This window comes from Patagioenas fasciata, chromosome 5, assembly GCF_037038585.1.
Source record: "Patagioenas fasciata isolate bPatFas1 chromosome 5, bPatFas1.hap1, whole genome shotgun sequence".
NCBI classification, from domain to species: Eukaryota; Metazoa; Chordata; class Aves; order Columbiformes; family Columbidae; genus Patagioenas; species Patagioenas fasciata.
The window spans coordinates 927,767-951,189 of NC_092524.1; the positions used below are offsets into that span (position 1 = coordinate 927,767).

Below are 23,423 nucleotides of genomic sequence, written 5' to 3' on the forward strand. Positions count from 1 at the left end.
GACCCTGCGCTGCAGTCGATGGGTGAAGACCCACCTTGCAACCTGCTCCTGACTCCTCTGCTGGGGCACAACAGCCCACCATGGGCAAAGGGCTTGGGCTGGGTCACACAGGTCAGTGCAGCCGTGTTGGGCGAGCGGTGAGGAATTGCGCTCAGAAAGCTGCGCCAGACGCTGGTTTGTGTGGACACGCAATCTGGGAAGCTCAAAAAGCCCCAAAGGGGTCATATTTAGCATGGAAACCATGTCAGTGTCGACCAAGCTTAAACAAGGTGGGTTGTTAGCGCTGTTTGGACAAAGCCTTATATCAAAAGCCATTTATTCTGCTATTATTATTCATTATTCCCTCCAGTGTTACCCTGGATGTTTGAGCTGGGATCTGCCTAATCCCGTAAAGCCCGGCTTCTCCTCGTGCCAGAGCGGGGAACAAAGTCATAATTCTCCTTCCGCAGGCTCCCGGCCGTTGCTATGGGAATGGTGCGACGTCCCCATTCCGCAGAGCCGCTCTCCTGCCTGCGCAGGTGGGAGAAGACGCTTCCCGGCGGGGAAGCTGCCCGGATTGAGCAGTGCGCCGGGACAGCGAGCCTGGGGAGTTCGGATCACCCGGAGGGACGGCGCCTGCCGCGCAGGGGCCCTGCTCTTGGAACTGTCAATGCAGACCTGAGCCAGCTGGCTCAGCCGCAGGGGCCTGCGGGGATTTGTGCGCTGGGTTCCTGGGTCCCTGCGATGTCCCTGCGGGGTGTCCATGGGACGCAGGGACGCCCGCCTGGCACCGGCGCTGCATCCTCGCCCTCCGGTGAGGAGGGGGCTGGACAGAGACAGCGGCCGCCCCAGATCAGCGCTTCCCATCGTGCGTTTGCGTCAGCCTTGCTAGAATCAGAATATGTCCCGTTTGCTGCTGCTTCCTTGTCCACTCAGCCAGTTTCCTCCTCAAAGAGGGAAACGAGAGCGGTTTGATGTGATCCCTTCTTGACAAACCCATGCTGGCTGCTTTTTATCACCTTGTTATCTTTCAGGTACTTAAGTAGGTTTAACCCCCACACACACTCCAGAAGCTTTTCCAGGCATCAAAGAACAGCTGAGCGCTTTATAATCCCCCTGGTTTTCCTCTTTCCATTGGAGAAGAGGGGCAGGAGTCGATCTGCCCCTCTCCTCTCCCCCACCACAGCATGGGATGCCTGATGGGTCAGAAACCCCCGGTCCTTAAGCCCCTCAGCACCACCCGCCCCAGCGGCACATCATCCACATCCCCAAATCCCCGTTAACCTCCTCTTCCCTCCGCAACTCGCTCCCTCCAGCCCCGCTACGCGCTGCCAATGGAAAGCGGGGTTAATAGATGAAAGAGGAATTGCAAAAGCAAATATTTTCTTTCCAAAGCTCTGTTCATTAGCTATAAACACAGGGAGACGCTGCGGATAACAGACGTGTTTGACACAGGGTTATAACTCCGTGCTGAAGGCAGGAACTGCGGACACAGATAGATCTCTGATTTCCTGTTATTTCAAGTTAAAATCGTTAACTGTGGACCACGTCAGACCTCCTTACCTTTTGGACAAGCAAGAACACCCCAAATCTACGGCACCTCGCAGCACGTCGGTCCCGGTGCCTCCCCATCGGTGGGAGCTGCAGGTCTGTCCCGCCGGGGGAAACGGGGCAGAGCCCCCGGCGTCCCACAGCATCCTCCTCATCCTCATCCTGGAAACAACCCGCAGCTTGCAGGCACCTGGGGGGGAATACAAACATCCCAAAGGGTTTGGACACCGCTTCGGTGCTTGTTTGGTATTCTCATTAACGGCCTGGGACCAAGCTGATGGGATGAGGCTTAAACTAGGGAGAGGAAAACTGGGAGGGGGGAGTGAATAGTAAGAAAACTTCCAGTTTTGTGAGTTTTTGATGGGCTGGAAGAACTCATGGGGAAAAATCCTGCCGTGGTGCTGGGGGAGACGGGGCTTTCCCGGCACACGCTCCAGCAGCTGCATCGCGGCACAGGTGGAACGGGGACGCTGCGTCATTAAAAGCCCGCTAGCCCCATTTTGGTGGGGAGAAGGGGAAAAGTGTCTTCCCAGGCACATCACCCACTGAGAATAATTCCCTTGCCAAGGCTGCTGAGCAGCGATAACAAAGCAACGAAACCCTGAGGATCAGCGAGTGCAAGATGCTCTCCTGCTTCTTTGAGCACCCACCTGAGTGCAGGGGGATGGAAAGATCCCCGGACCTGTCGTTCAGAAATGAGGAAAAATACAATTTCCACACCTGAAAGGCATCGAACCCCCAGGAGCTTTCCCCGCGTCTCTGCTCGTGGGCTGGAGGGACCCGGAGCGCGGCCGAGCCCTGCTCGCCAGCCCTTCTCTGCCATCATTACCATCCTTAATTTCTGATTTTGCCACCTGCACTGCGTTTCATAAAATTTTAAAGCTAATGCTCTGCCAAACTCAAATGGCACTGGAGCAGATGTTTAAGTGCAGCCTAGGATGAATAAATTATGGGGCTCGTGGATGTGCAGGGAAGGGAGGAGAGGCTGGATGGCTCTGAGTGGAGAGATAATTGATTTAAATGACATTGTCCATTGTAATCACCTGGGATTAGCTCTTTGGGCACAGGCTGAATAAGAGATGCAGCAATTAAAGGTACTGGTCTAATGACAGCAACAATTTGCCTGCATGCAGCCCCTGCTCAGCCTCTTCATCCCACCGCGGTCACCAGGCAGGGCAAGGAAACGGGGCTGGGATTGGTCCTGGTCCCCCAGGGCTGACCTGAGCTGGCAGGGGCTGCGGCGATGCTGGAGGAAAAGCTGCACCGCGAGGCACTTCCAGACACCAACCTGCTCAGGTTCTCCAGCGGGGCGCTGCGAGGGGATTCGATTGCGACGTGGAAGTACCCGCAGAGCACAATGATTGAGCATTAAAGAGCTTTTTCATCTCACAGGGAAAGGCACAAGAAGAACCAGCGTCTGGACACCGAACTCAGCCGCAGCAGCACCAAGCTGCTTTTCTTAACCGCGAGGACAGGGACAAAATGACTGTGACTGGGAAGCCCGCAGGGTTTCTTGCTCTGCTCTGCTACAGACAACCAGGATGACCTTGGGCGAGTTACTTAACCTTTTAACGCCGCTCAGTCCCTTCTGATGGGCAAGGCACTTACCGGCAGGGTTAAATAGATTAATTAGCCAGGCAGACCCGTGCCTGCCATGGAGTTAATTGTTCCCTGGGATTCCAAGAGCTGGCCCGCGAGCCCTCTCAGCCTGAGGGATGCTGTGGTGCTGGGCACCGTGGCTTGACCTGTCCCGGGCCCCCCCGAGCAGCTCCCACTTGTGGGGCTGGATGAATAACAGCCCGGGGCTGGGATCTGGCTGAACTTGTGGCATATTTTGCAACTCTGAAACAAGCTCTGCCGTAGCACATGGGCTTTTTAATCATCCTCTTGTCTCTGCCTGCTCAGGGCTCGCTGCAGCGAGATCTGCAGCGCTGCAAACCCTCCGACCACGGCACCCCGCCTCGGGGCGCAAACTCGAACACGGAGATTCCTACAGCAGAGGTGGCTCAATGCCCGAGGACACCCAGCTCGGAGCAGGGGACCCCCCGTGCTGCCGGCAGCGGCCTCGGGGGGTTTGCGGGCGCTGGGGTTTTGCTGCGCGAGCAAAGGGCGCCGGGCAGAATGGGTTTGACCCTGCCTGCGGCTGCCGGGCGCTGCTGCAACGGAGAAAATCGACGCGTGGAGATGAAAGGGATTTTCTAATAACAAAAGCAGGCGGGTGGAAGGAAAGCTGCAGGGAGACGGCTGCGCCGCCGGTGAGAGCCGGTTTTCCAAATTGTGCCGAGTCAGCGGAAAGGAGGGTGGGTGGCTCCGGCTCTGCTGCTGCTGCCACCGCAGCCACCTCCCTGGGGGACAACGGCACCGAGTCCCGGGCACGGCTGCTCCCCGGGATCCCTCGGTGGGACAGGAGCCAGCGTGACCACATGGGGAGCAGGAGCGGGTCCCCGTGAAACTGCAGGACAGAAAGTGCCGTTAACGCCCTTTTATCTCTAGAAGCAGGCTCCAGATTCACATTCAGGCCTGGGTTCGCTTCTCAAACCTCCCCCCTTATACAAGTTTTAAACCAAACCCCAAACGCTGTGCTGTGGGGGAGGCTGAGGAGCAGGGGCAGCTGCGCGAGGCCGGGGCAAAGGTCCGGCTGTCCCAGCAGCCCGTTCCCAGCGGCGGAGCTGTGCAAGGACAGCGGCTGCGGACACTGCGAAATCTGCTTTTGCTTTGCAAGATCCTGCTGTGAATGGGCTCCGGGACTCCCTGGAACACAGGCGATGTCTCCGTGGTGTCGCGGAGGGGTTTCCCTGTGCACAGGTTTGGAAAGCAGCTGGACGAGACCCGTCCCGGCCCAGCGCTCATAAATAACATCAATACGTGGATGCGCTCGTTCGTGTGGCACAGGCGCGGAGCCAGACGGGGCTGCTGGCCCAGGGCTGTGCTCAGCGCCGCTCCGCCAGCAGCCCCGCTCGGCTCGGGGGGTTTGGTCCGAATTACAGCCACGCGATCCTCAGCAGGGTTGCCCCGATGCTACACCTGCGCCAGGAAGAGCCAAGCGGGGCTCAGGGCACAGGCAGCCCCAGCCTCACCCACCTCTTGGGCGTACAGAGGGGTGGTGACACTGGTGACAGCTCCTGCATGGGCTGGATCCCCAGTAGCAGGACCCGGCTCAGCATTGCGCTGATTTACCAGCTGTTTCCCCCCCGTCTCGATCTCATGGGTCCGGAAGGGAGCCACCACAAGAAGGGCAGGACCTGCAAAATCAAACACGAAAAGCGTTGCTGCCGCGCTTGTTCTTTCATCGCACTTTCGGCTCCTCTGCAGGGCCGGGCTGCTGCTGTGCTGGGGTTCAGCTCTGCAGGAGGCTGGGGGTCCATGACCACGGCCATGGGGCTGCACCCCCTCCTTAACCCGCTCTTGGCACCGGCCCCGGGCATCATAACCAGGTCAGGGCTGTGTGACGGAGCAAAAGGCCGTTTCTCCCTCTCCCACGCAGGCAGCGTCGCAGGGGTGGCTGCAGGGCACTGAGCTCCCCCTTCCCCTCCCCTGTAACAGCCTCCTGGGGCTCAGCAGCATGAGCCAGGAGCCCTGGGGGGCACAAAGGGGAGCAACGGCAGGGCTGAAAAATAACTGTTTGCTTTCGTTCCCAGTGTCGGACTCACCCGCTGGCTGCTGCTTTTTGCTTCCCTGGGGCCTTCAAGCTTCTTCAGCCCAGCGATGGGCTCGGAGAGGAGAGGGGCTGAGCGTTTCCTCGTGCCCGGCACGGGCCGGCTGGCTCCCGGCCAGAAGAGCATCCCCGCGGTGCAGCCGCCTTGGCCGTGCAGACGCCGGGAGCTGCTGGCAGACCCCCCGCTGCCTCCGCCGCTCCCCGGGCAGCTGCTCTGCAGGGCTGGAAGGTCTCCGGCGGGGCTGTCCCAGCTCTGCCGCCAGCCGTCCCCGTGCAGGAGGGGCCGTGCTCCTACAGAGCCCTCAGCCCCGAAACACCCTCCGGAAACTTGGCGCTGCCCCTCTGCCCCGCTCTGCGCAAGGCTCGCTCGGGTCAAGGCGACGTTCCGATGGGTAAGTGCTGAGTAGGGTGTCTCAGTGCTCGTCCTACAGCCCCGAGATCCCGGCTCCCATCCGGGCACCTCAGCCCCCCGGGTGATGCCGCGGGGTGGTGGCAGTGCCACCCCAGCCCTCACGCTGCAGTCTCATGGGGGACGTGACCCCCACCCTGCCCACCGCAGCCGTCAGGGCTGAGCAAGCGGGACAGCTTGGGGAGAGTTAGCGCTCCTCAGGGGTTCAGGATCACCCCATCTCTCCCCAGTCCCTTTGGAATGATGAATCCGCAGCCAGACCCACACCTTGGGGCTGCCCAGACCCCCACGTGCCCAAGGGAGCCGGCTCCTGTCCCCCAGCGCCAGCGCTCCCTCCTCCAGCCCACGGATGGGACTCCTGCCATTTCCTTTGGCAAACGCAACCCTCAGAGGCTTTTTTTCCTCCCATTCAGGCCGACAACTGGGCCTCAGCATCAGCTGCTTGTTGCTCAGCATCAGCCTTTCAGCAAGCAGCAGGTGTAAGCGGTGCGACCACGGGCTGCGCTGCAGTAATCCCGCTTCCCCCGGGCCCCCCTCGCACAATATTGTCCCCTCAGCTCAAGAATGTTTTTTGTCTCCTTCTTCACAGTTGTGAATTCTTTTATAAATGGAAAAGAAACCTCTTTCTAAGGTCCTGCGGGGCTGTGGCGGGGGGCGCGTTGCTGCGCGGGCAGCGCGGCTGTGAGCGGGAGCTGCTCCTGCCCGCGGGACGGGGATGGCAGGAACAGCTCACCCACGCGTGGGAAGCACGGAGGTGACAGGGCAGCAGGTCTGTGCTCCGTCACCCGCGTCTAACCGCAGGGAGCTCTGCCGGCAGCACCGGGGGTGGCCGCAACGCAAGTGAGAGCCCAGACACACCGAATCCCACAGGGAGCAGGACGGGTGCCGCACAGTTCCCTGCACGAGGGGTGCTGGAGCAGGAGGGGTGCGGAGCTCTGCGAGCAGGGAGAGAGCAACGTGCTGCACGATGCTCGGGCAGCATCGCAGGGCTTGGCCTCAGCACATCTCCTCCAAACGGTGAAAACAAGACTCAATGACACTTTCGTTATGTGTCATCCTGTACTGAAACGGCACAGCAAAGCCAGCTGCAGGAGGGAAACAGCATCCTCCCCAGAGGTTACCAGAGCCTCCCTTCCCTTCCCCTCCCAGACCTGCCCCACAGGCAAGAAACCGCATCCTCTGCCACACACGAGCGCACACGCTCCCCGCTGCCACTCGAGCGGGTGACAGCTCCTGCCGTCCCCTGGGGTGGGCGCTGGGGACAGAGCGGGGACACCGGGCTGTGCTGGGAGCGGGCAGGGGGTCCTGCAGCCACGCATCGACCTGGAAACCCCACACGGCAGCCCCGGCAGGACGCGTGTGAGTGGTTTTACCCCCAAAGCACCTCCCAGGTCCCTGCCAAGCAGTGGGGACAAGCACTGCCCTGCCTGGGTGCTGCTCCAGCACGGGTCCCCGTCCCCGAGGTTTGACCTCGCCGGACCCGATGAGATCGGCTTCACGCCCAGCTCAGCCCCACGCGCGGCTCCCTTTCAAACCATTGCGGTCAAAGCGCAGCTGGTCTCGCTGCCCACAAACCCTCCACAGCAGTTTTTACCTTGCAGACGTACATTACAATAAATGTCCTTGGCAGGCTTATAAGGCCAACACCACGCTGTGGGCATCCCTGCAAACATGGGCCTCTGGTTAAACGCCAGTGCTGGGCATGGCTTGGAGGAGCCGTGGTCCCACCTGCCCTGAGGAGCATGAGGCCGGACACCAGAGATGTTACAGCCCACCTTCTCTGCTCCATCCTTCCCCTTCCCTCTCTACATGAGTTTCTGCATCAAACACATTTCAGTACCTGTTCTGGTAGCACCGTAACTCAGCACAAGACCAGTTTTTCCATGACAAGCCGTTTTTTTCCTGCCAACAGCTCCAGCGAGGCCTCGCAGAGCAAAGGGGCATCGATAAGCACACGAACAAGTCCCCTCGCGCCAATGCTGGGTACTACGGCAGCTCGGTTGTGCAGCTGAGGAGCTGGAAGGGAGCGGAGCTGCAGCCTCCATGCAGGAACCCCAGACCTCCCTGCCCATCCAGGGCTCCAAACGAGTCAAGAACCTGCTCTGTGTTGCGAAAGCCTTGGCCTCGCACACCTACCCTGCCGCAGCTGACCGGACCCCGCGGCGAGCCCGTCCCCAGCTCCAAGCGGAGCTGTTGCTCAGCAGAACGCCCTCAGCTGCAAAATTCACCTGTCAGAGAGCAAACCCAGGCAGAGCTCCGCTCCCTGCAGGACACCGTGCTGGCTGTTCTTCCATCAGCTGTCCAGCCCACGGGAACCAGCTGCGGAGCAGCTCTGGTCGCACACAGAGAGAAATGAAATGACTCACCGGAGCGGGGTGCCCAGCAGCCTCAGCACGGGAACCCAGCGCAGCTTTTCTGCTTTCGATAAGCGAACGCAGCGCTAACGCGTGCAAACTGCCCGGCTGCTGCAGGACGATGCTTTGTGCACACAGAACAACTCTGGGAGCACCTCGAAACTCCTTGTGCTGGCGGGCTCTGCTGGGTGCGCGCTCTGGGCCCTGCTTGTCCCAGGACAGGCAGCACCTCTGGGTTCCTGATAAGCTCCAAGACGCTTCCTTATGAAGCTGCATCGTTCAAAAACCTCATGCTTTATAGACGCTGCTAAAATGAACTCGCTGCTTCCTGCATGAGAGATTCCCTCTGCTCCCCAGGCTCTCTCTGCTCCATAACCAGGCAGCTGCAAACACAGGAGGGTCTGGAAGCTGGGGCAGGAGCAGCACATCCCAGCAAACAGCACATCCAGCCCCAGCAAACAGCACATCCCAGCAAACAGCACATCCCAGCCCAGCAAACAGCACATCCCGCCCCAGCAAACAGCACATCCCAGCCCACCAAACAGCGCTTCCCGCCCCAGCAGCACTGGCTGCTCGGGTCAGGACCGTTCCTGTTACAGATTCAGAGCAGACACGGTAAGCTCGTGTCCTCGCGTGTTCTCCTATTAGCTCTGCTGCTCTCCAGAGGAGGCCCGAGGCACAGCCCAGATGTATCACTAGAAGCATATTATTTTTTAAATGAGAGTTTGGGGAAAGCAGCGTTGGTTGATGAAGAGGGGGGAGGGATGAGAAGGGCTGTGGCGGGGACTGGCCGAGGTCTCTGCTGAGACAGCACCCAGGAGCATGGACCACCCAGCCAAAGCTCATTTGACGGGTATCATATAAAGATTAAACCTTTGTCCCCTGGCGAGTCCTCCCCAGTTTTTCTCAGAGAGCCAGAGCCGCTGGGCGCAGGGGAAGCCGGAGCTCTGCCAGGCCAGCGCTGCTGCGGGAGCGCCCGAGACCCCACAGCAAACCCGCTGGGGAGGGACGGATCTCCCCCTCCGCCCTGCCCTGCGATGCGTTCGACAGCGATCCCTTCTACCTCTAGCTGCAGGGATTGACTCCCCTATTAAAGAGATGCAGCACACACCGATAAAATGTGAGTTTCCAATACGTGTTGGACACTAGACCGGGGTGTAGCAACCACAGCAATTTAGAGTGAGAATGCAAGCGAAGTGCATTTCGCAAGCATTGCCAGGTGCAGCCCACTGACAGGTTCCTGAGAGCCAGCTCTGCTCCCTGCCACCTCCACCCAGGGAGCCAGGCTGACCAAGAGACCCTGGGACCCTTCCAGAGCCGCAGCCGGAGCTGCACAAACACGGAGTTTGGGAAGAAGCCACTGCCACCAGGACTTTAGACGTTTTACAACCTTTTCATATAAGCACTTGGTGATCAACCTGGCGATTCGAGGTGAAATTTTCTTCAGTCTGTGGCTTTTTGAAATTCCGTATTAGTCTGCTGTCACCGAGTGTGGACAGATGTCACCTACAACAACACACACAAAGCTTTAATCTCACTTTTGTTAAAACTGCTGCGAGGTTGACTGCATGGCAACTGTTTAATTAATTGTTCTGTCATATTTACAACGGCCAATTTGTCTTTGTGATTCACTCTTCAAGGCTGGCAAGTCTACTCTGCAATTTTCTTTAACAAGGCAAGGTAAAAACTTCCATTTGCTGCAGATAACACGCACCGAAAACACCCACAGATCCCGCCGCGCTCGCTCTGCCTTCTCAGGCAAGCCAAGGTGGAGCGCCAGTTCGTGCCATCACCAAAAGAACAACCTTCAGCAACAAACCAAGTAACCCCAGCCCCAAAAGGCACCCTCCTCCCGCCCGCCCCATTCACGGGTGTCACAATGCGGGGCTGACACTTCAGCTGCTGGCGGAGCGAGGGATGGCGGCCCCGGGGCTCCATCAGCACAGCGAGACCCGCGCCGCGCTCAGAAACCTCCAGAAGAGGCAGCAATGGGAAAGGAAGGATGCAAAGAAACAGATGTGGCGTTCTAACGAGGCTTTGGGATCACCACCTAAAACACCGCGTGTGCAGCCAGGGTGCTGAGCGCTCCTCACAGCCACCCCCACGACGGCGCTGGTGTCGAGGTCCCAAAATGGAAGTTATTCATCCCACCAGAAGGTCACACGGGGAAATGTCACCTTCCAGTGGTACTATGCTAAACGCTGTTTAATGGCACTCAGGTGGGTTTTTTTAAAAGAACAAAATTGTTCCCTCATTGTCCATTTTTTGGGGCGGGGGGTGACTTTCTGTGCTCTTGTTTGAGGCGCACATCTCAGCAGCCTGCTCCGGTGGCCGCTCATCCCCCGGGTGAACCTCCGCCCTGCGACGCTGAGCGTGGGGATGGCGTGTGAACGGGATCAATCAGCACCACCACCAGCGGAGAAAAGACCCTTGTCTTGCCACGGCACCAGCGGATTCTCCCTGTCGGAGCCCAGCCCAGCAGCATCTGCTCACAGAGCAGGCAGAACAGAGGCCGCAGGTGATGATCCCACGTTCAAAAGCAGGAAGATAAAGAAAAGAAGGGAGTTGTGCGTTCCAGCCTCTCTGGTCAAAGGCCTCGCGGTGGTCAGGGAGCCGCCTCTCCACGGGTGGACGTTACTTAAAAGCGGCGTTAAACGCCCTGCCGATGACAAGCCTGCGCACCTCGCTGGTGCCGGCGCCGATCTCGTAGAGCTTGGCGTCCCGCAGAAACCGCCCCATGGGGTAGTCATTGATGTAACCGTTCCCACCTGCAACACAAAGGAGTCCGAGTCCCCCCTCTGGTGTGAGCGCGGGCGGGAGGGAGGGAGCGTGGCCCTCGCACGGCGCTTGGCTCTCTCCAGCAATCAGTCCCACAAACAGCCCTGCCCGTGACTTACCCAGGCACTGGATCCCATCCAGAGCCACCTGCGTGGCCGACTCTGCCGAATAGAGGATCACTCCAGCGCAGTCCTAAGGCAGAGGCACAATGGTGACGCTCGGCAAAGGTGGCACCTGCCCGCCTCCAGTCTCTGCCTTGCTCTGACCTTTCCATTGCTGTACAGACATGCGCTAACAAGCCCGAACTACCTGATCACAAAGGCAGAGCATTCCCTGCCAGCAAGGAAGGCGTGCAGCAGGGCAGCTGGTGTCACCCACAAACACACATCACATCCACGGGAGACCGATCTCATCTGATTTGGGATGCGGGGCTCTGTGCTCCAACTGCTAAACACTCGCTCCCCCTCTTCAAGAGAGGTGACAGATGACAACACCCCCGGAAGATGCTACAGCCCCTGCAACAGCCAGGGCTTTGTGTTCTGGTTTCTAATAAACACCTACAGATCCTGCTAAATCCGTTGCCTTGTAGAACCTGACTTCCTTTTCCATCAGGGCAGAAAAGAAAAAACAAAAGCACTTAGTGCTGTGAGGGAGTCATTTGAACCCCGAGAAGCAAAGCCCAGACCTCCCCCCTGCTCCCGAGCCGGGGGCACAGGGAGGAGCACTCCCCAGCAGATGCATCTGGCGGACACGAGCTCACCTTTGCGTTGAAATGCCCCCGGTCGCAGGCCTTGGCCACGTTGTAGACGTACTGCCGGCACGCCATCAGCCGCGTGTACATATCTGCCATCTTGCCCTGCATGAGCTGCGAGTGGCAGGAGACACATTGACATGAGAGGGGAGGATGATCTGCGCTAGCGCTGGAGACCATGCGCTCCCCAAGCTGTCCCACAGAAACCAGGCAAATGAGGAGACCCGGACTCAGCTGGAGGCTCCGTCAGCTCACAGACTGCCAGGCGTCACGGCCAGCAGTGACGTGTCACCCACCGACAGTGAGACCCTCTCACCTTCTCGCACATCACTACATCCCGCAGCCCCAGCACAACCTCCAGGCAACTCCGCACGAAGACCTCCCGCCACGGAGCTCATTGTCTTCTCGCTTTTAAAGGAAACAAGCAAGATGACAAAACTAATTCCTTGCGTGCCTCACCTGGAAGTGGCCAATTTTCTGTCCAAATGCTTCTCTTACATGTAGGTATGGAATTGCGTGGTCAAGAACAGCTTGCATGATCCTAAGAAAAGCACAGATATGGAGGAAAAAGGCAGACAACAGAACAAGTAACAGACAAATAATAAAAAGGTTCTCGTCCCTAAAATGATACGCTGCTGTCTTCCTACAGTTCCACTCAAACACTGCTAAGAACAAAATCCAAATGTCCCGGTTTCTCCCCAGCGCTCTACATCTCGCTCATTGGGGACGTTCTCTAGTAAGGCCTCACCTGCTTAATTCAGGGATGGAGGCGAAAGGCTGAGGAGCTTTCCCAGAGCTGCAGGCAGGACAGTCTGTGCTGTCCCGCACCTCCAGAGAAGAACAACTCCAGGAGCCAATACCATAAACAAGCGTAGGCACGAGTGAGGGTGACAAACCCTCCCTCTGCTCCGTGGAAGATGGTCTTTCCACAGGAGGCTCAGCACAGAGAGATCGCTTGGGAGGGCAAGAGGACTGTAGGGTAAAAATAATTACTGGGGAGCTTAGTGACTGAATAAACGAAGAATAAACCCTTCACCCGGTCCAGCGGTCCTTCTGTGTGACGGTCTGGATGGCGTCTTAGACTTTAAGGGATCAGTAGCACAAATGAGGAACTGCTTATTCCCGAAGGAAGGCACATGCAAACATGCAAATGAGGACCAAGAAAGATTTACCATCCCTAGAAACATTTGCATCAAGAGCAGCATTCTCAAAAGCACGCTCTGTGGCCTGCGCTACACTGGAACGCAGAGATCAGCAAACTCCCTTTCTGGCATTGCTGCTTCTACCCCTTGCCCCTCACAGGGCACGTACGGATGCTTTCAAACAGGAAGAATTATGTATGAGGAGCAGAGATGCGAGGAGAGGAAAAGGAGGAGGTGAGCAGAGGCAGAGCGAGCCCTGGCTGCTGGGAGAGCAGGGGTGTCCCCAGCACCAGCCGCCGCGGGGTGCCCCCAGCACCAGCCGCCGCGGGGTGCCCCCAGCACCAGCCGCCGCGGGGTGCCCCCAGCACCAGCCGCCGCGGGGTGTCCTGCTCCTGCCTCCATCACGGCTCTGCCCCAGCCACCTCCTCCAGCCCCGCTTTCCTGTTCTCTGCCCCAATATCTCCGTTCTCCGTCCAAGATGCACCCAGCAGAGAGGTGCAGCCCCAGCTGGAGGCCCACCGGGGTAGGTGCTCCTGAAGGATCCTTCTGGCCTTGCCATCTACACAAGACGACGACCCCTTACCCCAGCGGCCCACCAGACAGCACCAGTCTCTCCAGGTCCAGTCCGCTCATCAGGACGTAGACTCCTTTGCTCACTGTCCCCAAGACGTTTTCAGCTGCAACAGGCAAAGGAAAGTGATTCACTGGTGTGCAAAGCTCAGATTAGCTGTCGTCCGAGGGCCTGGGCTCGCTGGGGAGAGGATTCAATCTTTCAGTCCTGTTCCCCTTTCTTTTCAGTCCCTCAACCACTCGGGACCAGCTGGCAGGCTCTGAGTTTTGATACTTACGCTCCCTCCCACTCAAATGGCTTTTCAAGCCAACCAAGGCCAAAAAGGAGAAGGCAGTAAAGGGTTATAGAGTGCATCTAGAATCAGCGCTATGCTCTTTTCTGTTTTCTGAAGTGTGAGGTGCTCTCCAGAGATGCTCCAGCTCAGCTTTCGTAGCAACAAACATCAGAGGCTTAATAGCCTGGGAGGAAAAACTGGGAGCCCCCTCCACCACCCCATTAGTTTGTATCTAAGCCAAACTGACGGTGTTACCACCCAATGTGTGTTCAAAGTGGATGTAAATCCTGTCTGATCCCCGTGGGTCACCTCTGAGCACTCCCAGCACAGGACCCAGAGCTCACACCGCCAAGCAGCCTGAGCTCCCCAGCTATCGCAGGCTGGAGGGATGTGGATCAGTCCTTGAAGACTACAGAACCTGAACAGTCATTATCCCCCTTCTGCAAGGGGGTTGAACAGAATAAGGTAGTTGTTATAAATAAATGTTTTGAAAGACAAGCATTACTTCTGTGAAAAAGGAACAGGAAAATAGCCACATCAGATAATGGGCTGAGGAAAAAACCTCAAGAAACCCTTTTGCTTTGGGACAATCTAAAGCACACACTGATGTTAACGACTATAAAAGGAGAAGCAGGAACAGAAGGCTCATCGCAGCAAGGCTGTGTTCTTACAACCAGGGGAGAACGTAAAGCCTAACAGCTGTGCTTTGTGGATAGACAGAGATCATCCGCCGATCACACCACGTAGGAGAAATAACATCCACTTCAGGCTTTGATCACGAGAGATCTGAGAGGCGTGATACACAAAGTGAGAATGAGACAGCACTTGTGGACACATGCAAATAGACTCCTGAAATCAACAGCCTGCGTTTCAGTGGCAGAAGCTCATGGAGCGCATTGTCTGCTCATTGAAGAGCATGGTGATGTGGTGTATGGAGAAGTGCAGCCTCTGCAGGGCCTTCACCGCGATATTGGAGCTAGGAAAAGGAAGAAGAGTGAAGCACGGCTCTCAGAAAAGGCTCAAAAGTCCCACAGACCAGAATACTAATAGCAAACATTACTTTTAGAACACAAATATCAGCATCAGTAATAATGAAGCGCAAAAGTTGCTCACAAGTAATGGCATCTCATAGCTAGCAAAGGTCTGAATAGGCTGAGCATGCTCCCATCCAGTGGAATGGGATTCAGTGCTGGAGGCCGGCTTGGTCTGAGAGCAGGACCCCGCAGACAGCTGAAATGGCACCACACCGCCTCAGCTGCCACGGCAGAAGATCAGAGGCAGCATTAATGGCCGGAGCGCAAAGCGTGTTCACTTTGAACACCGCAGCGATGTGCTCCTCCGAGCCATCGGCAAACGGAAATCCCACTGCCGTAAGAACACGCTGCCCTGTACAGATGATTGCCCAGGAGATGATCTGCAGACTCGGGCGCTGGCCCTTCCGATTTGAGAGTGGAAGGATCCAATAGAGGTAGCGATGTCAGACTGCAGCTGACTCTTCCGCTCGCTGCAAAGCAGCTTTTGGTGGAGCAGGAGAGTTACTTGCTCTGCAGATCTGCAATTAGGATTTTAATGAGCTCAGATAAGGCATCTTCTCCACTTGCTATATAGTGTCTGCGGATTTTCCATCTGCAACAGCAGCCACTGGAGTAACAAAAGTGGCCATTACAGCTGTGCTGTGCTGCCTACCAGGGGAAGGATGGTCCTTTTCAGGCCCTGGCCCCAAAAGAGCTCAGAAATGTTACAGGCGACCCAAGCGCCTGTTGCATAGTCTCTAGTGACTGCAGATGGGGAGCTCTAATGGCAACGAATGAGATTTTCAGAAGGCTCGGGCAGGCCCACGGCAGCGCTGAGGAGCCAGGCCCACGAGGGTGACACGGGAGTGACGCGACACAGGACGTGCCCTCACGGCACCCAGCACTGCCCTGCTCAGGGAGCACACAACCAGGTCACAGCTGAACACGGATCTAGTTAGCGATCCAATCCATCTGACCAACAAGAGAGGGCACCCGCAGGCGCACGCTGAACCCAACTCACCGGGGATCTTGCAGTCTTGGAAGATCAGCTCAGAGGTGTTCGACCCTCGCATTCCCAGCTTGTCCAGCTTCTGGGCCGTGCTGAAACCCGGCATTCCCTGCAGGGTCCGGACAGTGACACCACATTTCACATCTCAGCTCTGACAGACTAAATTAAATCACTAGATGTCTTTCATGTCTCGCCTTAAAGAAGACCCCATAAAGATAGATAATGGGATAATAGGACATATTTACAAGGCTGCCAATATATCTGACCATTTTTGGCCACAAGCAAGCCCTTTTCTATTAGAATCTCATCTGTTCTCTCTATATTTCTAGCCCTAAAGACTGGTTACAGGCTTGGCTGCCACAATCCAGGTGTGCCCAGCGGCCAGCGCAGTTCACCACGCCACCGGGGCAGAGCTTGTCCTTCAACAAGCGGCTGACAGTTCTAGAAAGAAAACTATATGGCTTCTCAATGAGGCACTTCGGGTTAAGGAATCAGCTTTGAAAGCCCCACCACAATAAGCATGTGGGAATGACTCAACCTACCCTCTCCACGATGAAGGCAGTTATACCTCGGGAGGCCGGAACAGCATTAATATCGGTTTTAGCATAAATGATGAGAACATCTGCGTCTGGCCCATTGGTGATCCAAAATTTGTTCCCATTCAAAACAAAGTAGTCTCCTAGGAGCAAAGAGCAGCAACCTGTCAGCTCACAACAGACCAACGCCTACATCCTCGCACCATTTACCTCCATGAATGTTCTCTAAGACCCCACAAACAGCATGCACAAATCCTTCCCAAGTTTAAGAAAACTCATTTCCTTCATTTCTGGAGTCCAGAGACAGTTTAACGAACACCAGACAAACTAAGGCACGTGGCACTGGTTCCATAGCACCACCGGCCTCCACCACCACTGTCAGTTCACTTTTAGACCTTCAACTGTCCACCTCACGTTTTCACTGCCCAGTTTATCTCCCGTTCAGTCTCCTGGGGGGCAGCACAAGCCCACAAACGTGGCCCGGTACAGCCAAGCCTTAGCACCGTGTCTCAGTGGTGCTGAGGAGGTTAGTCTGGACTTACAGGCAGCACACGACGGGCTTTACCTTTCTTATCTGCTTTCAGCTTCATGGACACAACATCAGACCCTGCATTGGGTTCGCTCATTGCTAAGGCTCCAATGTGCTCCCCGCTGATGAGCTGCAAGAAAACACAGATGTAAGGAAGGGAGGGAGCGCAGGGCAGCGAGGGGGCTGAACAGGGATGGCAGAGGGCTCAGCCATGTTCTCACAGCCTGTTCCCCGCGCTGGCAGCGGTGGCCGCTGGACACCCTCTGTGGCTGCTCACACCAGGCCCTGCCACAGCCCTTGCCTCCTCTGCCCTGCTCCCTCATCCTGCCCTTTTCCCTTGCCTCTTTTTCCTCTCCCTGTGTCCTTTCATCTGCCTTCTCCTCCTTTTGAGCTCCTTTTTTCAAAAAAACAGATTCAATGTTTAAGAGAGGTGTTCAACCAACGTGATCCATCGGTGCATTTCTACAGAAGTCTTCCTGATCTGCTCAAAACTATTTCAGCACCATGAAGGAGTCTGTCATGAGCCAAGCCCAGTGAGAACTGAAGTGATTGCACATCTCACTGAAAGGCAGTGAACGGGGGCATTACAATACACCCGAGCAGCAACCAGGACAACCCAGCGTTACATATCAGCAGGTTTGCACAGTGCTTTGAGGAAGGGACACTGGGTTTGCATGCACTTTAAATCAAGTTTCCTGCGCTGATGATTTTGCTGATAATTTCAGCGGCTGGGATTCAACATACTAGTTCAGTTTCTCCATGCATTTAAACACTGAAATCTGCTTAATGTGCTTTGGAGTCACAAACATCAACGTCCCAGACCATGAGGAAGTTCCACATGTAGCAAACTGGCACAGGCAAACCCAGCATTTGGGCAGTGAGAAATGAGGAATATAAAATAGGAAAGCGGTGACCGCCATCAAAACAATTTGGGAAGTTGGAACAATATCATCCAGGGTCACCTCAAAGCCCCGTTTAGTAACAGGGTTCCAGAGAGCGGGACTACGCTGTCTGCAGACTGGGACTTTGGCACAGGCTGAGCTCAGTATGGATTAACAGGACAAAACTTAACAAGGTAGAGAAAGGCAAGTTTGGGAAGTACAGTATTTCCCAAAGGCTGGGTCACTGAAGTTGGCTTAAAATGCTCGCACCGCGGAAGACACTGATCCTGTTTCCAGGTTCCCCACCTTGGGCAAGTACTTGTTTTTCTGGGCTTCGTTGCCGTTCCGCACGAGCTGGTTGATACAAAGGTTCGAGTGCGCCCCGTAACTGAGCCCGACGGCCGCCGACACGCGGGAGATCTCCTCCATCACCAGCACGTGGTCCAGATACCCCAGAGCAGATCCCCCGTACTCCACTGGAAAGAGAAGAGAAGAGGAACCCCACGTTAACCACCACGGAGTGTGTCACACGCCGTTATTAATTTCTTCATCAAATACTTGTACAGCACAGTTTTACCCATGTAAGATGCACAAGGATGCATCTAAAACATGCTACCGACACTTGCACAACAGTGAGTCCTTGTCAGCCACCCTTACGTGCAACCTCAATGTTATCACAAAGATTAAATGACAAAGTGGTAACCGCTATTAGGCGAGAGGACAAAGGAACCCAGGCAAAACTGGTAGAGTCCACGCATGTCTGTCATCACAAGGACCCCCAGACAAGCGAGGAATCCTCAAACTGCTCAAAATTGGGGCACTAGGGACTTTTCTAAGCCCACAAATGTGCAGGAGACCGGCATTTTGGTGGGTGGCCGATTGAGGGTGAGAATGAGCCATCAGTGTAACTGCTGCAATTCAGCAGTGGCAAGAATGTGGATTTCTAGGGAGGACGAAGTGAGACGGAGCCGCACGATGATCGTAACTGGGAGTCCAGCTTGGCACGCTGAGCTGGGCCTAAACCAGGGGTAGAGATTGAAGGCCGGGAAAAAAGAGAAGGCTGAGAAATGCAAAATGGCCTTGAGCAGCTGACAGCAAGTATAAATACACCTATATATATATATATATGTATATATCTCTACCTATTTGCATTTCTTAACTTAGCTCTTTATAACATAAACAGAAAATCACATCAAACCAACATAGTTTCCTTAGTTTTAAAAAGAAAACAAAGAGCACTGTTATTTAAAATGCTCCCTCTCTAGACTCGATGCACTGGTGCCCAAACATGCCACTCCATTGAGCAGGGGCCCTCGTAAGATTTCCCATTATCTTCACGTCCTAAGTCCCAGTCTCCACCTCCTCCAACAAAACCGATGCCAGTAAAGAAGCTGCACGTAGCTATACAGTCAAAAATAAGGCAGAAAATGCCGGGCACAGGAGGGTTTTAGAGGTAAATCTTTGAGGAAATCCAAAAGGACAGGACTCAGGAGGGGATGGCTTATTTATAGTGTGGGAAACTGCTGTAAGCCTCAGGCACAACATCAAAGAAGAAAGAAGGTAAGAGCAAGAAAAAGCAGGAGCAGCAGTAAATTGGGAAGAGTAAAGAGAAAGAAAGCAGAACTAGAGACTCTTTCAAGCAGCCTCAGCGCCACTGAAAGGGCCGCAGAGGCTTTATTTCAACGCATTGCTATTCAGCTTGCTTCTGCAGAAGCCTTTGCAGACGCACATCTAGAAACACAGACTTTACGATGGGAAATAAAGGCCCCATTGGCCGCTTTTCTGCACTAAGGGCTTCTCCTCATTACACTGCGTCAGTGCATTCAGCATGACCACAGCAGCCCCAGTCATCTATAACATTAATCAAAACACTTTTCAACCAACCTGGACAAGGCTGAATAAGATTTACCCTGATTTTCTTCTGACTGGTTGGATGTGGTCAGCTCTCCATTCGTTATCACAGCTTTTCACAGCATTGTTTTATGCTCTAACTTCTATTAGAGATGGATGTTTGTTCTAGGATACTTTTATCTCTAGCTCCCTTTCTTCAAAACCTGCAGCCAACGCTCCGTAAGCGCAATCACGGCTGAGTTGCACACGTTATATCTGGAGGAACCATTTCTGAACAGCACTTTTAAATTGTAAAAGCCATTTTGTTATCGTCCTAACGAGGAAAAAGGATTCAGATTCAGTGAGGAATATAAACGTTGCCAAAGAGTTTTTAAAAAAGAAGAGGATAGGAGCTTCTGGACAACTGGATGTCCCAGCACAGACAGGGCTGCTCGAACCCGCGAGTTCCAGCCGTGCCTCTGTGGTTTGGAGGGTCACCCAGCAGCAGGCAAGGGTGGGAACAGACTTACCCGGAGCTGTGATCCCCAGAACTCCCAGGTCCCCCAGCTTCTTCCAGAACTCCTGCAAGCACAGAACAAGGACTCATTCCAGAGTGCACTCAGGCCGGCAGCACAAGTGTGCCCAGGTGGCTCACCAGACACACCAATTTACCTCATTCTTGTGACATCTCAGAGATAAACACCCCGATACCTGCTCCTCCTGCAGCAGCTCCAGCCTTTGGACTCAGAACCCAGACGGACTAACAGACGTTCGTTATGATACACATGGGAGCAGTCCGCTGCATTCAGTGAAAAGTCACAAAGCCTAAATTTCATTCTGGAAGTACAGGTCGTGAGATTTAACTCATTGCCCAGCTTAGGGAAAATTTTGTCGAATTAAAACCTTCCCTTAATTTAAAACCTGCATTTCTAGGCTTTCCTATACTATCTCTCGCTAAAAATAATAGAGGATGTTATGACTTAAACTGACGTTGCATTTTACCTCATGCACTCTTGCCACCGTGCTTTGGCAGCACTGCGTAGCCTGTCAGCCTGCGGCTGCTGCAAACAGTGGATTCAGTGTAAGGTATTCATGTCTGAAACACTGGAAACACTTAGAAGAGTTGCCATTAGCTGGCAATTTAACTCTTCCAGTAAAGCAAACTGGTAAGTAAAGCCGAGAGGTTTGAAAAGGTGACCACAGCAGGGAATTTGCGAACACATTGGGCTCGTGAAGCTAATGGAGCTGAATCCACAAGGGTCCCTGAAGCACACAACCTCGAACAGCAGACGCTAGTTCTGCAGAGCCGGACACCTCAGCTGCAAAGCTCACCCGCTGGAGCACAACCCGACCCCTCCATGTGCCTGTCACCCCAGCCTGCTCACTCCGGCAACGCCGCCGCTGCAGCGACAGCCACGCCACGGGGGGCACAGAGACGCCGGCCCCAGCGGCCCGCGACAAGCATTAGCAGTGAATCGTCTCCAGAGACTTCAAAAAGCACTGTTCAACAGCTCTGGATGACATCTGGTGTGCCAGACCACATTCATATACCGAACTTCAAAGCTGTGCATATATCCCTGGAAATGTCAACATCAGAGCTCCGGGAAGCCCAGCAGATGTTCCGGGCTTTTTAAGTCTTGTGGAGCTTATGAAAACCAATAGCAGGATCTCTCATTTTCATCAATCCAGCCATCCCCTGGCACAGAATTTGTTGGGGTTTTAGGAAGGCAAGTTTCAGTTCAACAGTCAAACCCCACATTTCAGCATTTGCACACAATACATCCACAACAAACTGGAGAGGAAACTCAGATGCCCAAGAAAGGGTCCTACATGGAATACAAAGCACATATTAGAGGAGGAGTCTGAACAGAGCGAGGCACAAATATCACGATGAGGATCCAAACACGACCGTTATCAATCTTTCTCTCTCCAGTTTGATGCTGGTCGGGTTCTGCCCAGGTTGCTCGAAGTTGTTCACAAAAGATGAAACAGGAAATCAAAAAATTGTTTCCTCTATGGCTTTCAAGTTTGAGAAGTTAATGCACGTGTTCCTGTGCTGTGGACGGGGACCCTCTGTCTGGATGAACGTACAGATCAAAGCACAGACAGGCTGTCGGCACCACCTGTTTCAAACACACACATGAAATACTTGCCCGCATGCCTTTGAATTCATTTTCCTGGTCGATCTGTTGGGCCTTTGGAGCCAAATGCTCTTGACAGAACTTTGTCATGGTCTGCCGAAGCTGGGAAGAGACAGGAGGAGAAACACAGACATTACATCTCATCAGTACACCGCCACCTTCTCTAGCATCTGCCAGGCGACGCCAGGATCCCAAAGCCAGAGCACAAGACGAGAAGGGAACCGATGTTTCAGGTCACTGGCGGTAAGACCACATGAAAGATCCTTTAGTCTTTTAAAGAGAAAATACTGATGCACTTAAGCTCCTCTCAGCATTTTACCTTAACAGTCTGCCCCCAAATGAGATAATGTTACTCAACTACTGCCTGCACCAGGGTTTCAGGGGATGGCTTTGGTCAGGAAACTTTGAAAGCTGCTGAACAGGGTTTACAATGGATTATCCCTGTCCAGTAGCTGCTTACAGTTTCATTTAATTATATGCAGATGCCTGTAATAAACATGCCTACTAATTGAAGGTGTTGGCACATCAAACTGGAAGTACATTGGCTATCCCACTGTTTTCTACAGAGGCAAAATTCCATAAAGTTGTGTATGCTTGTTGATCTAAGTGTTAAAAACCTCAAAATAATTCTCTACATCTAAAAAGCTGAAAACCTACTTTTATATATATATATATATATTCTTGACCATAAAGCTTAAAAAAAAAAAAACAAACCAAAACTTAAAACCATAACAACAACAACAAAATCGAAATCAATGAGAGATGGAGGGACGGACTCGGACAGGCATCCCTCCCAGCCTAAGCCAGCTGGTAACGCTTACAGTGCTCCTAATTCACGGTTAACTACCATTGCTGAAGATCTATTTCTGGTCCCATTTTTAGCTTTTGCACCAGACAGATAGGAACTACGAGAATATTCTCCTCTTACACCTGCTGAATGTAGAACTACAAAGAAACAACAAGTTAATTCAGGCTGATAAGGCCATAAACCACGAACACAAGCCTGACAAAGAATAGTTCTGTAGTAAGAAAGAAGCAAGAATAAGTTTATTTTGTATATCCGTATGCTTGCATCGTCATAATTTAAGTAAGGCTATAGCTCCAGACCTGAGAAGCACCAAGGAAAAGGGTTTTATTGGCAGAAGCCTGTGTGGACCAAGCCTTTTGAGGACCCCCCTTGCCGCACACCCTGGGGCAGCAGGCAGTGAGTGCTGTGATGGCCAGCACCGGGCTGCTGCTCAACACAGGAGAAAACAGCAAAGCCAAGAACCATTATCCTAAAGCTTTAGGTCCACCCTTGGGAAGAGAACAAGCTAGGAGAGCTGCAACCCTTCTTTTGGGAGGATTTGACAAGACCAAATTAATCTGTTTCTTTGGGCCTGTTTGATCAGAAATACGGTCGCCAACGCGAGCGCAGTGGAACTTGTTTATGCGAACGGTTCGTCATGCGGCGTTCCACGGTACAGAGGCTCCTTCCTCCGGCGAGGAAAACCCAGAGCAAGCTGGAACTGCCTTTGCTCTGGGCCCGGTTCCCGCTCCCGGTTCCCGCTCCCGGTTCCCGCTCCCGGTTCCCGCTCCCGGTTCCCGCTCCCGGTTCCCGCTCCCGGTTCCCGCTCCCGGTTCCCGCTCCCGGTTCCCGCTCCCGGTTCCCGCTGGGAACAGCGCACACGTGTCCCGGGTGCGTCCCCACCAGTCGCGCCACGCCCCCACTGCGCGCCCGGGGATAGGCTGGCTCTCCACGGCCGCGACCAATCACCACCCTTCAGGCCGCCACACCCCCAGGGCCCGGCCCGCCCCCGCAGCGCGGCCCGCCGGCGGAGCCCCGGCCCGCGGTACCTGGCGCTGCTCGTCGCTCAGCCCGTTCACCGTGTCGTCCACCGGCAGCCCCGCGCAGCCCCGCCGCAGCAGCCCCAGCGCCTGCTGCCGCCGCCGCGCTCCGCGCAGCCCCGCGCTCACCGCCGCCCGCCCGATCAGCGCCGCCGCCGCCATGGCTGCCCCGGGCCCGCAGCGGAGCGCAGGC

At 54.8% G+C, this 23,423-nt stretch overlaps 1 protein-coding gene and 1 long non-coding RNA gene across 2 annotated transcripts; one reads left to right on the forward strand and one right to left on the reverse strand.

Annotated features, from left to right (window-relative positions):
* The first annotated feature begins 3,759 nt into the window (after positions 1 to 3,759).
* LOC139827982 (uncharacterized) lies at positions 3,760 to 6,217 on the forward strand. The gene is made up of 3 exons (XR_011739130.1): positions 3,760 to 4,335; positions 4,843 to 4,964; positions 5,169 to 6,217. It is a non-coding gene; the product is annotated as an uncharacterized lncRNA (long non-coding RNA).
* Positions 6,218 to 9,508: 3,291 nt separating this feature from the next.
* On the reverse strand, positions 9,509 to 23,400 carry IVD (isovaleryl-CoA dehydrogenase). Its single transcript, XM_065838969.2, has 12 exons — positions 23,240 to 23,400; positions 21,416 to 21,505; positions 19,793 to 19,844; positions 17,739 to 17,908; positions 16,588 to 16,681; positions 16,029 to 16,165; positions 15,499 to 15,595; positions 13,203 to 13,296; positions 11,937 to 12,018; positions 11,487 to 11,591; positions 10,846 to 10,918; positions 9,509 to 10,716 (listed from the first exon to the last, which is right to left on the reverse strand). The coding sequence occupies exons 1-12, from the start codon at positions 23,390 to 23,392 to the stop codon at positions 10,583 to 10,585; spliced, it is 1,281 nt and encodes a 426-aa protein (XP_065695041.1). The 5' UTR covers positions 23,393 to 23,400; the 3' UTR covers positions 9,509 to 10,582.
* Between the last annotated feature and the right edge of the window lie 23 nt (positions 23,401 to 23,423).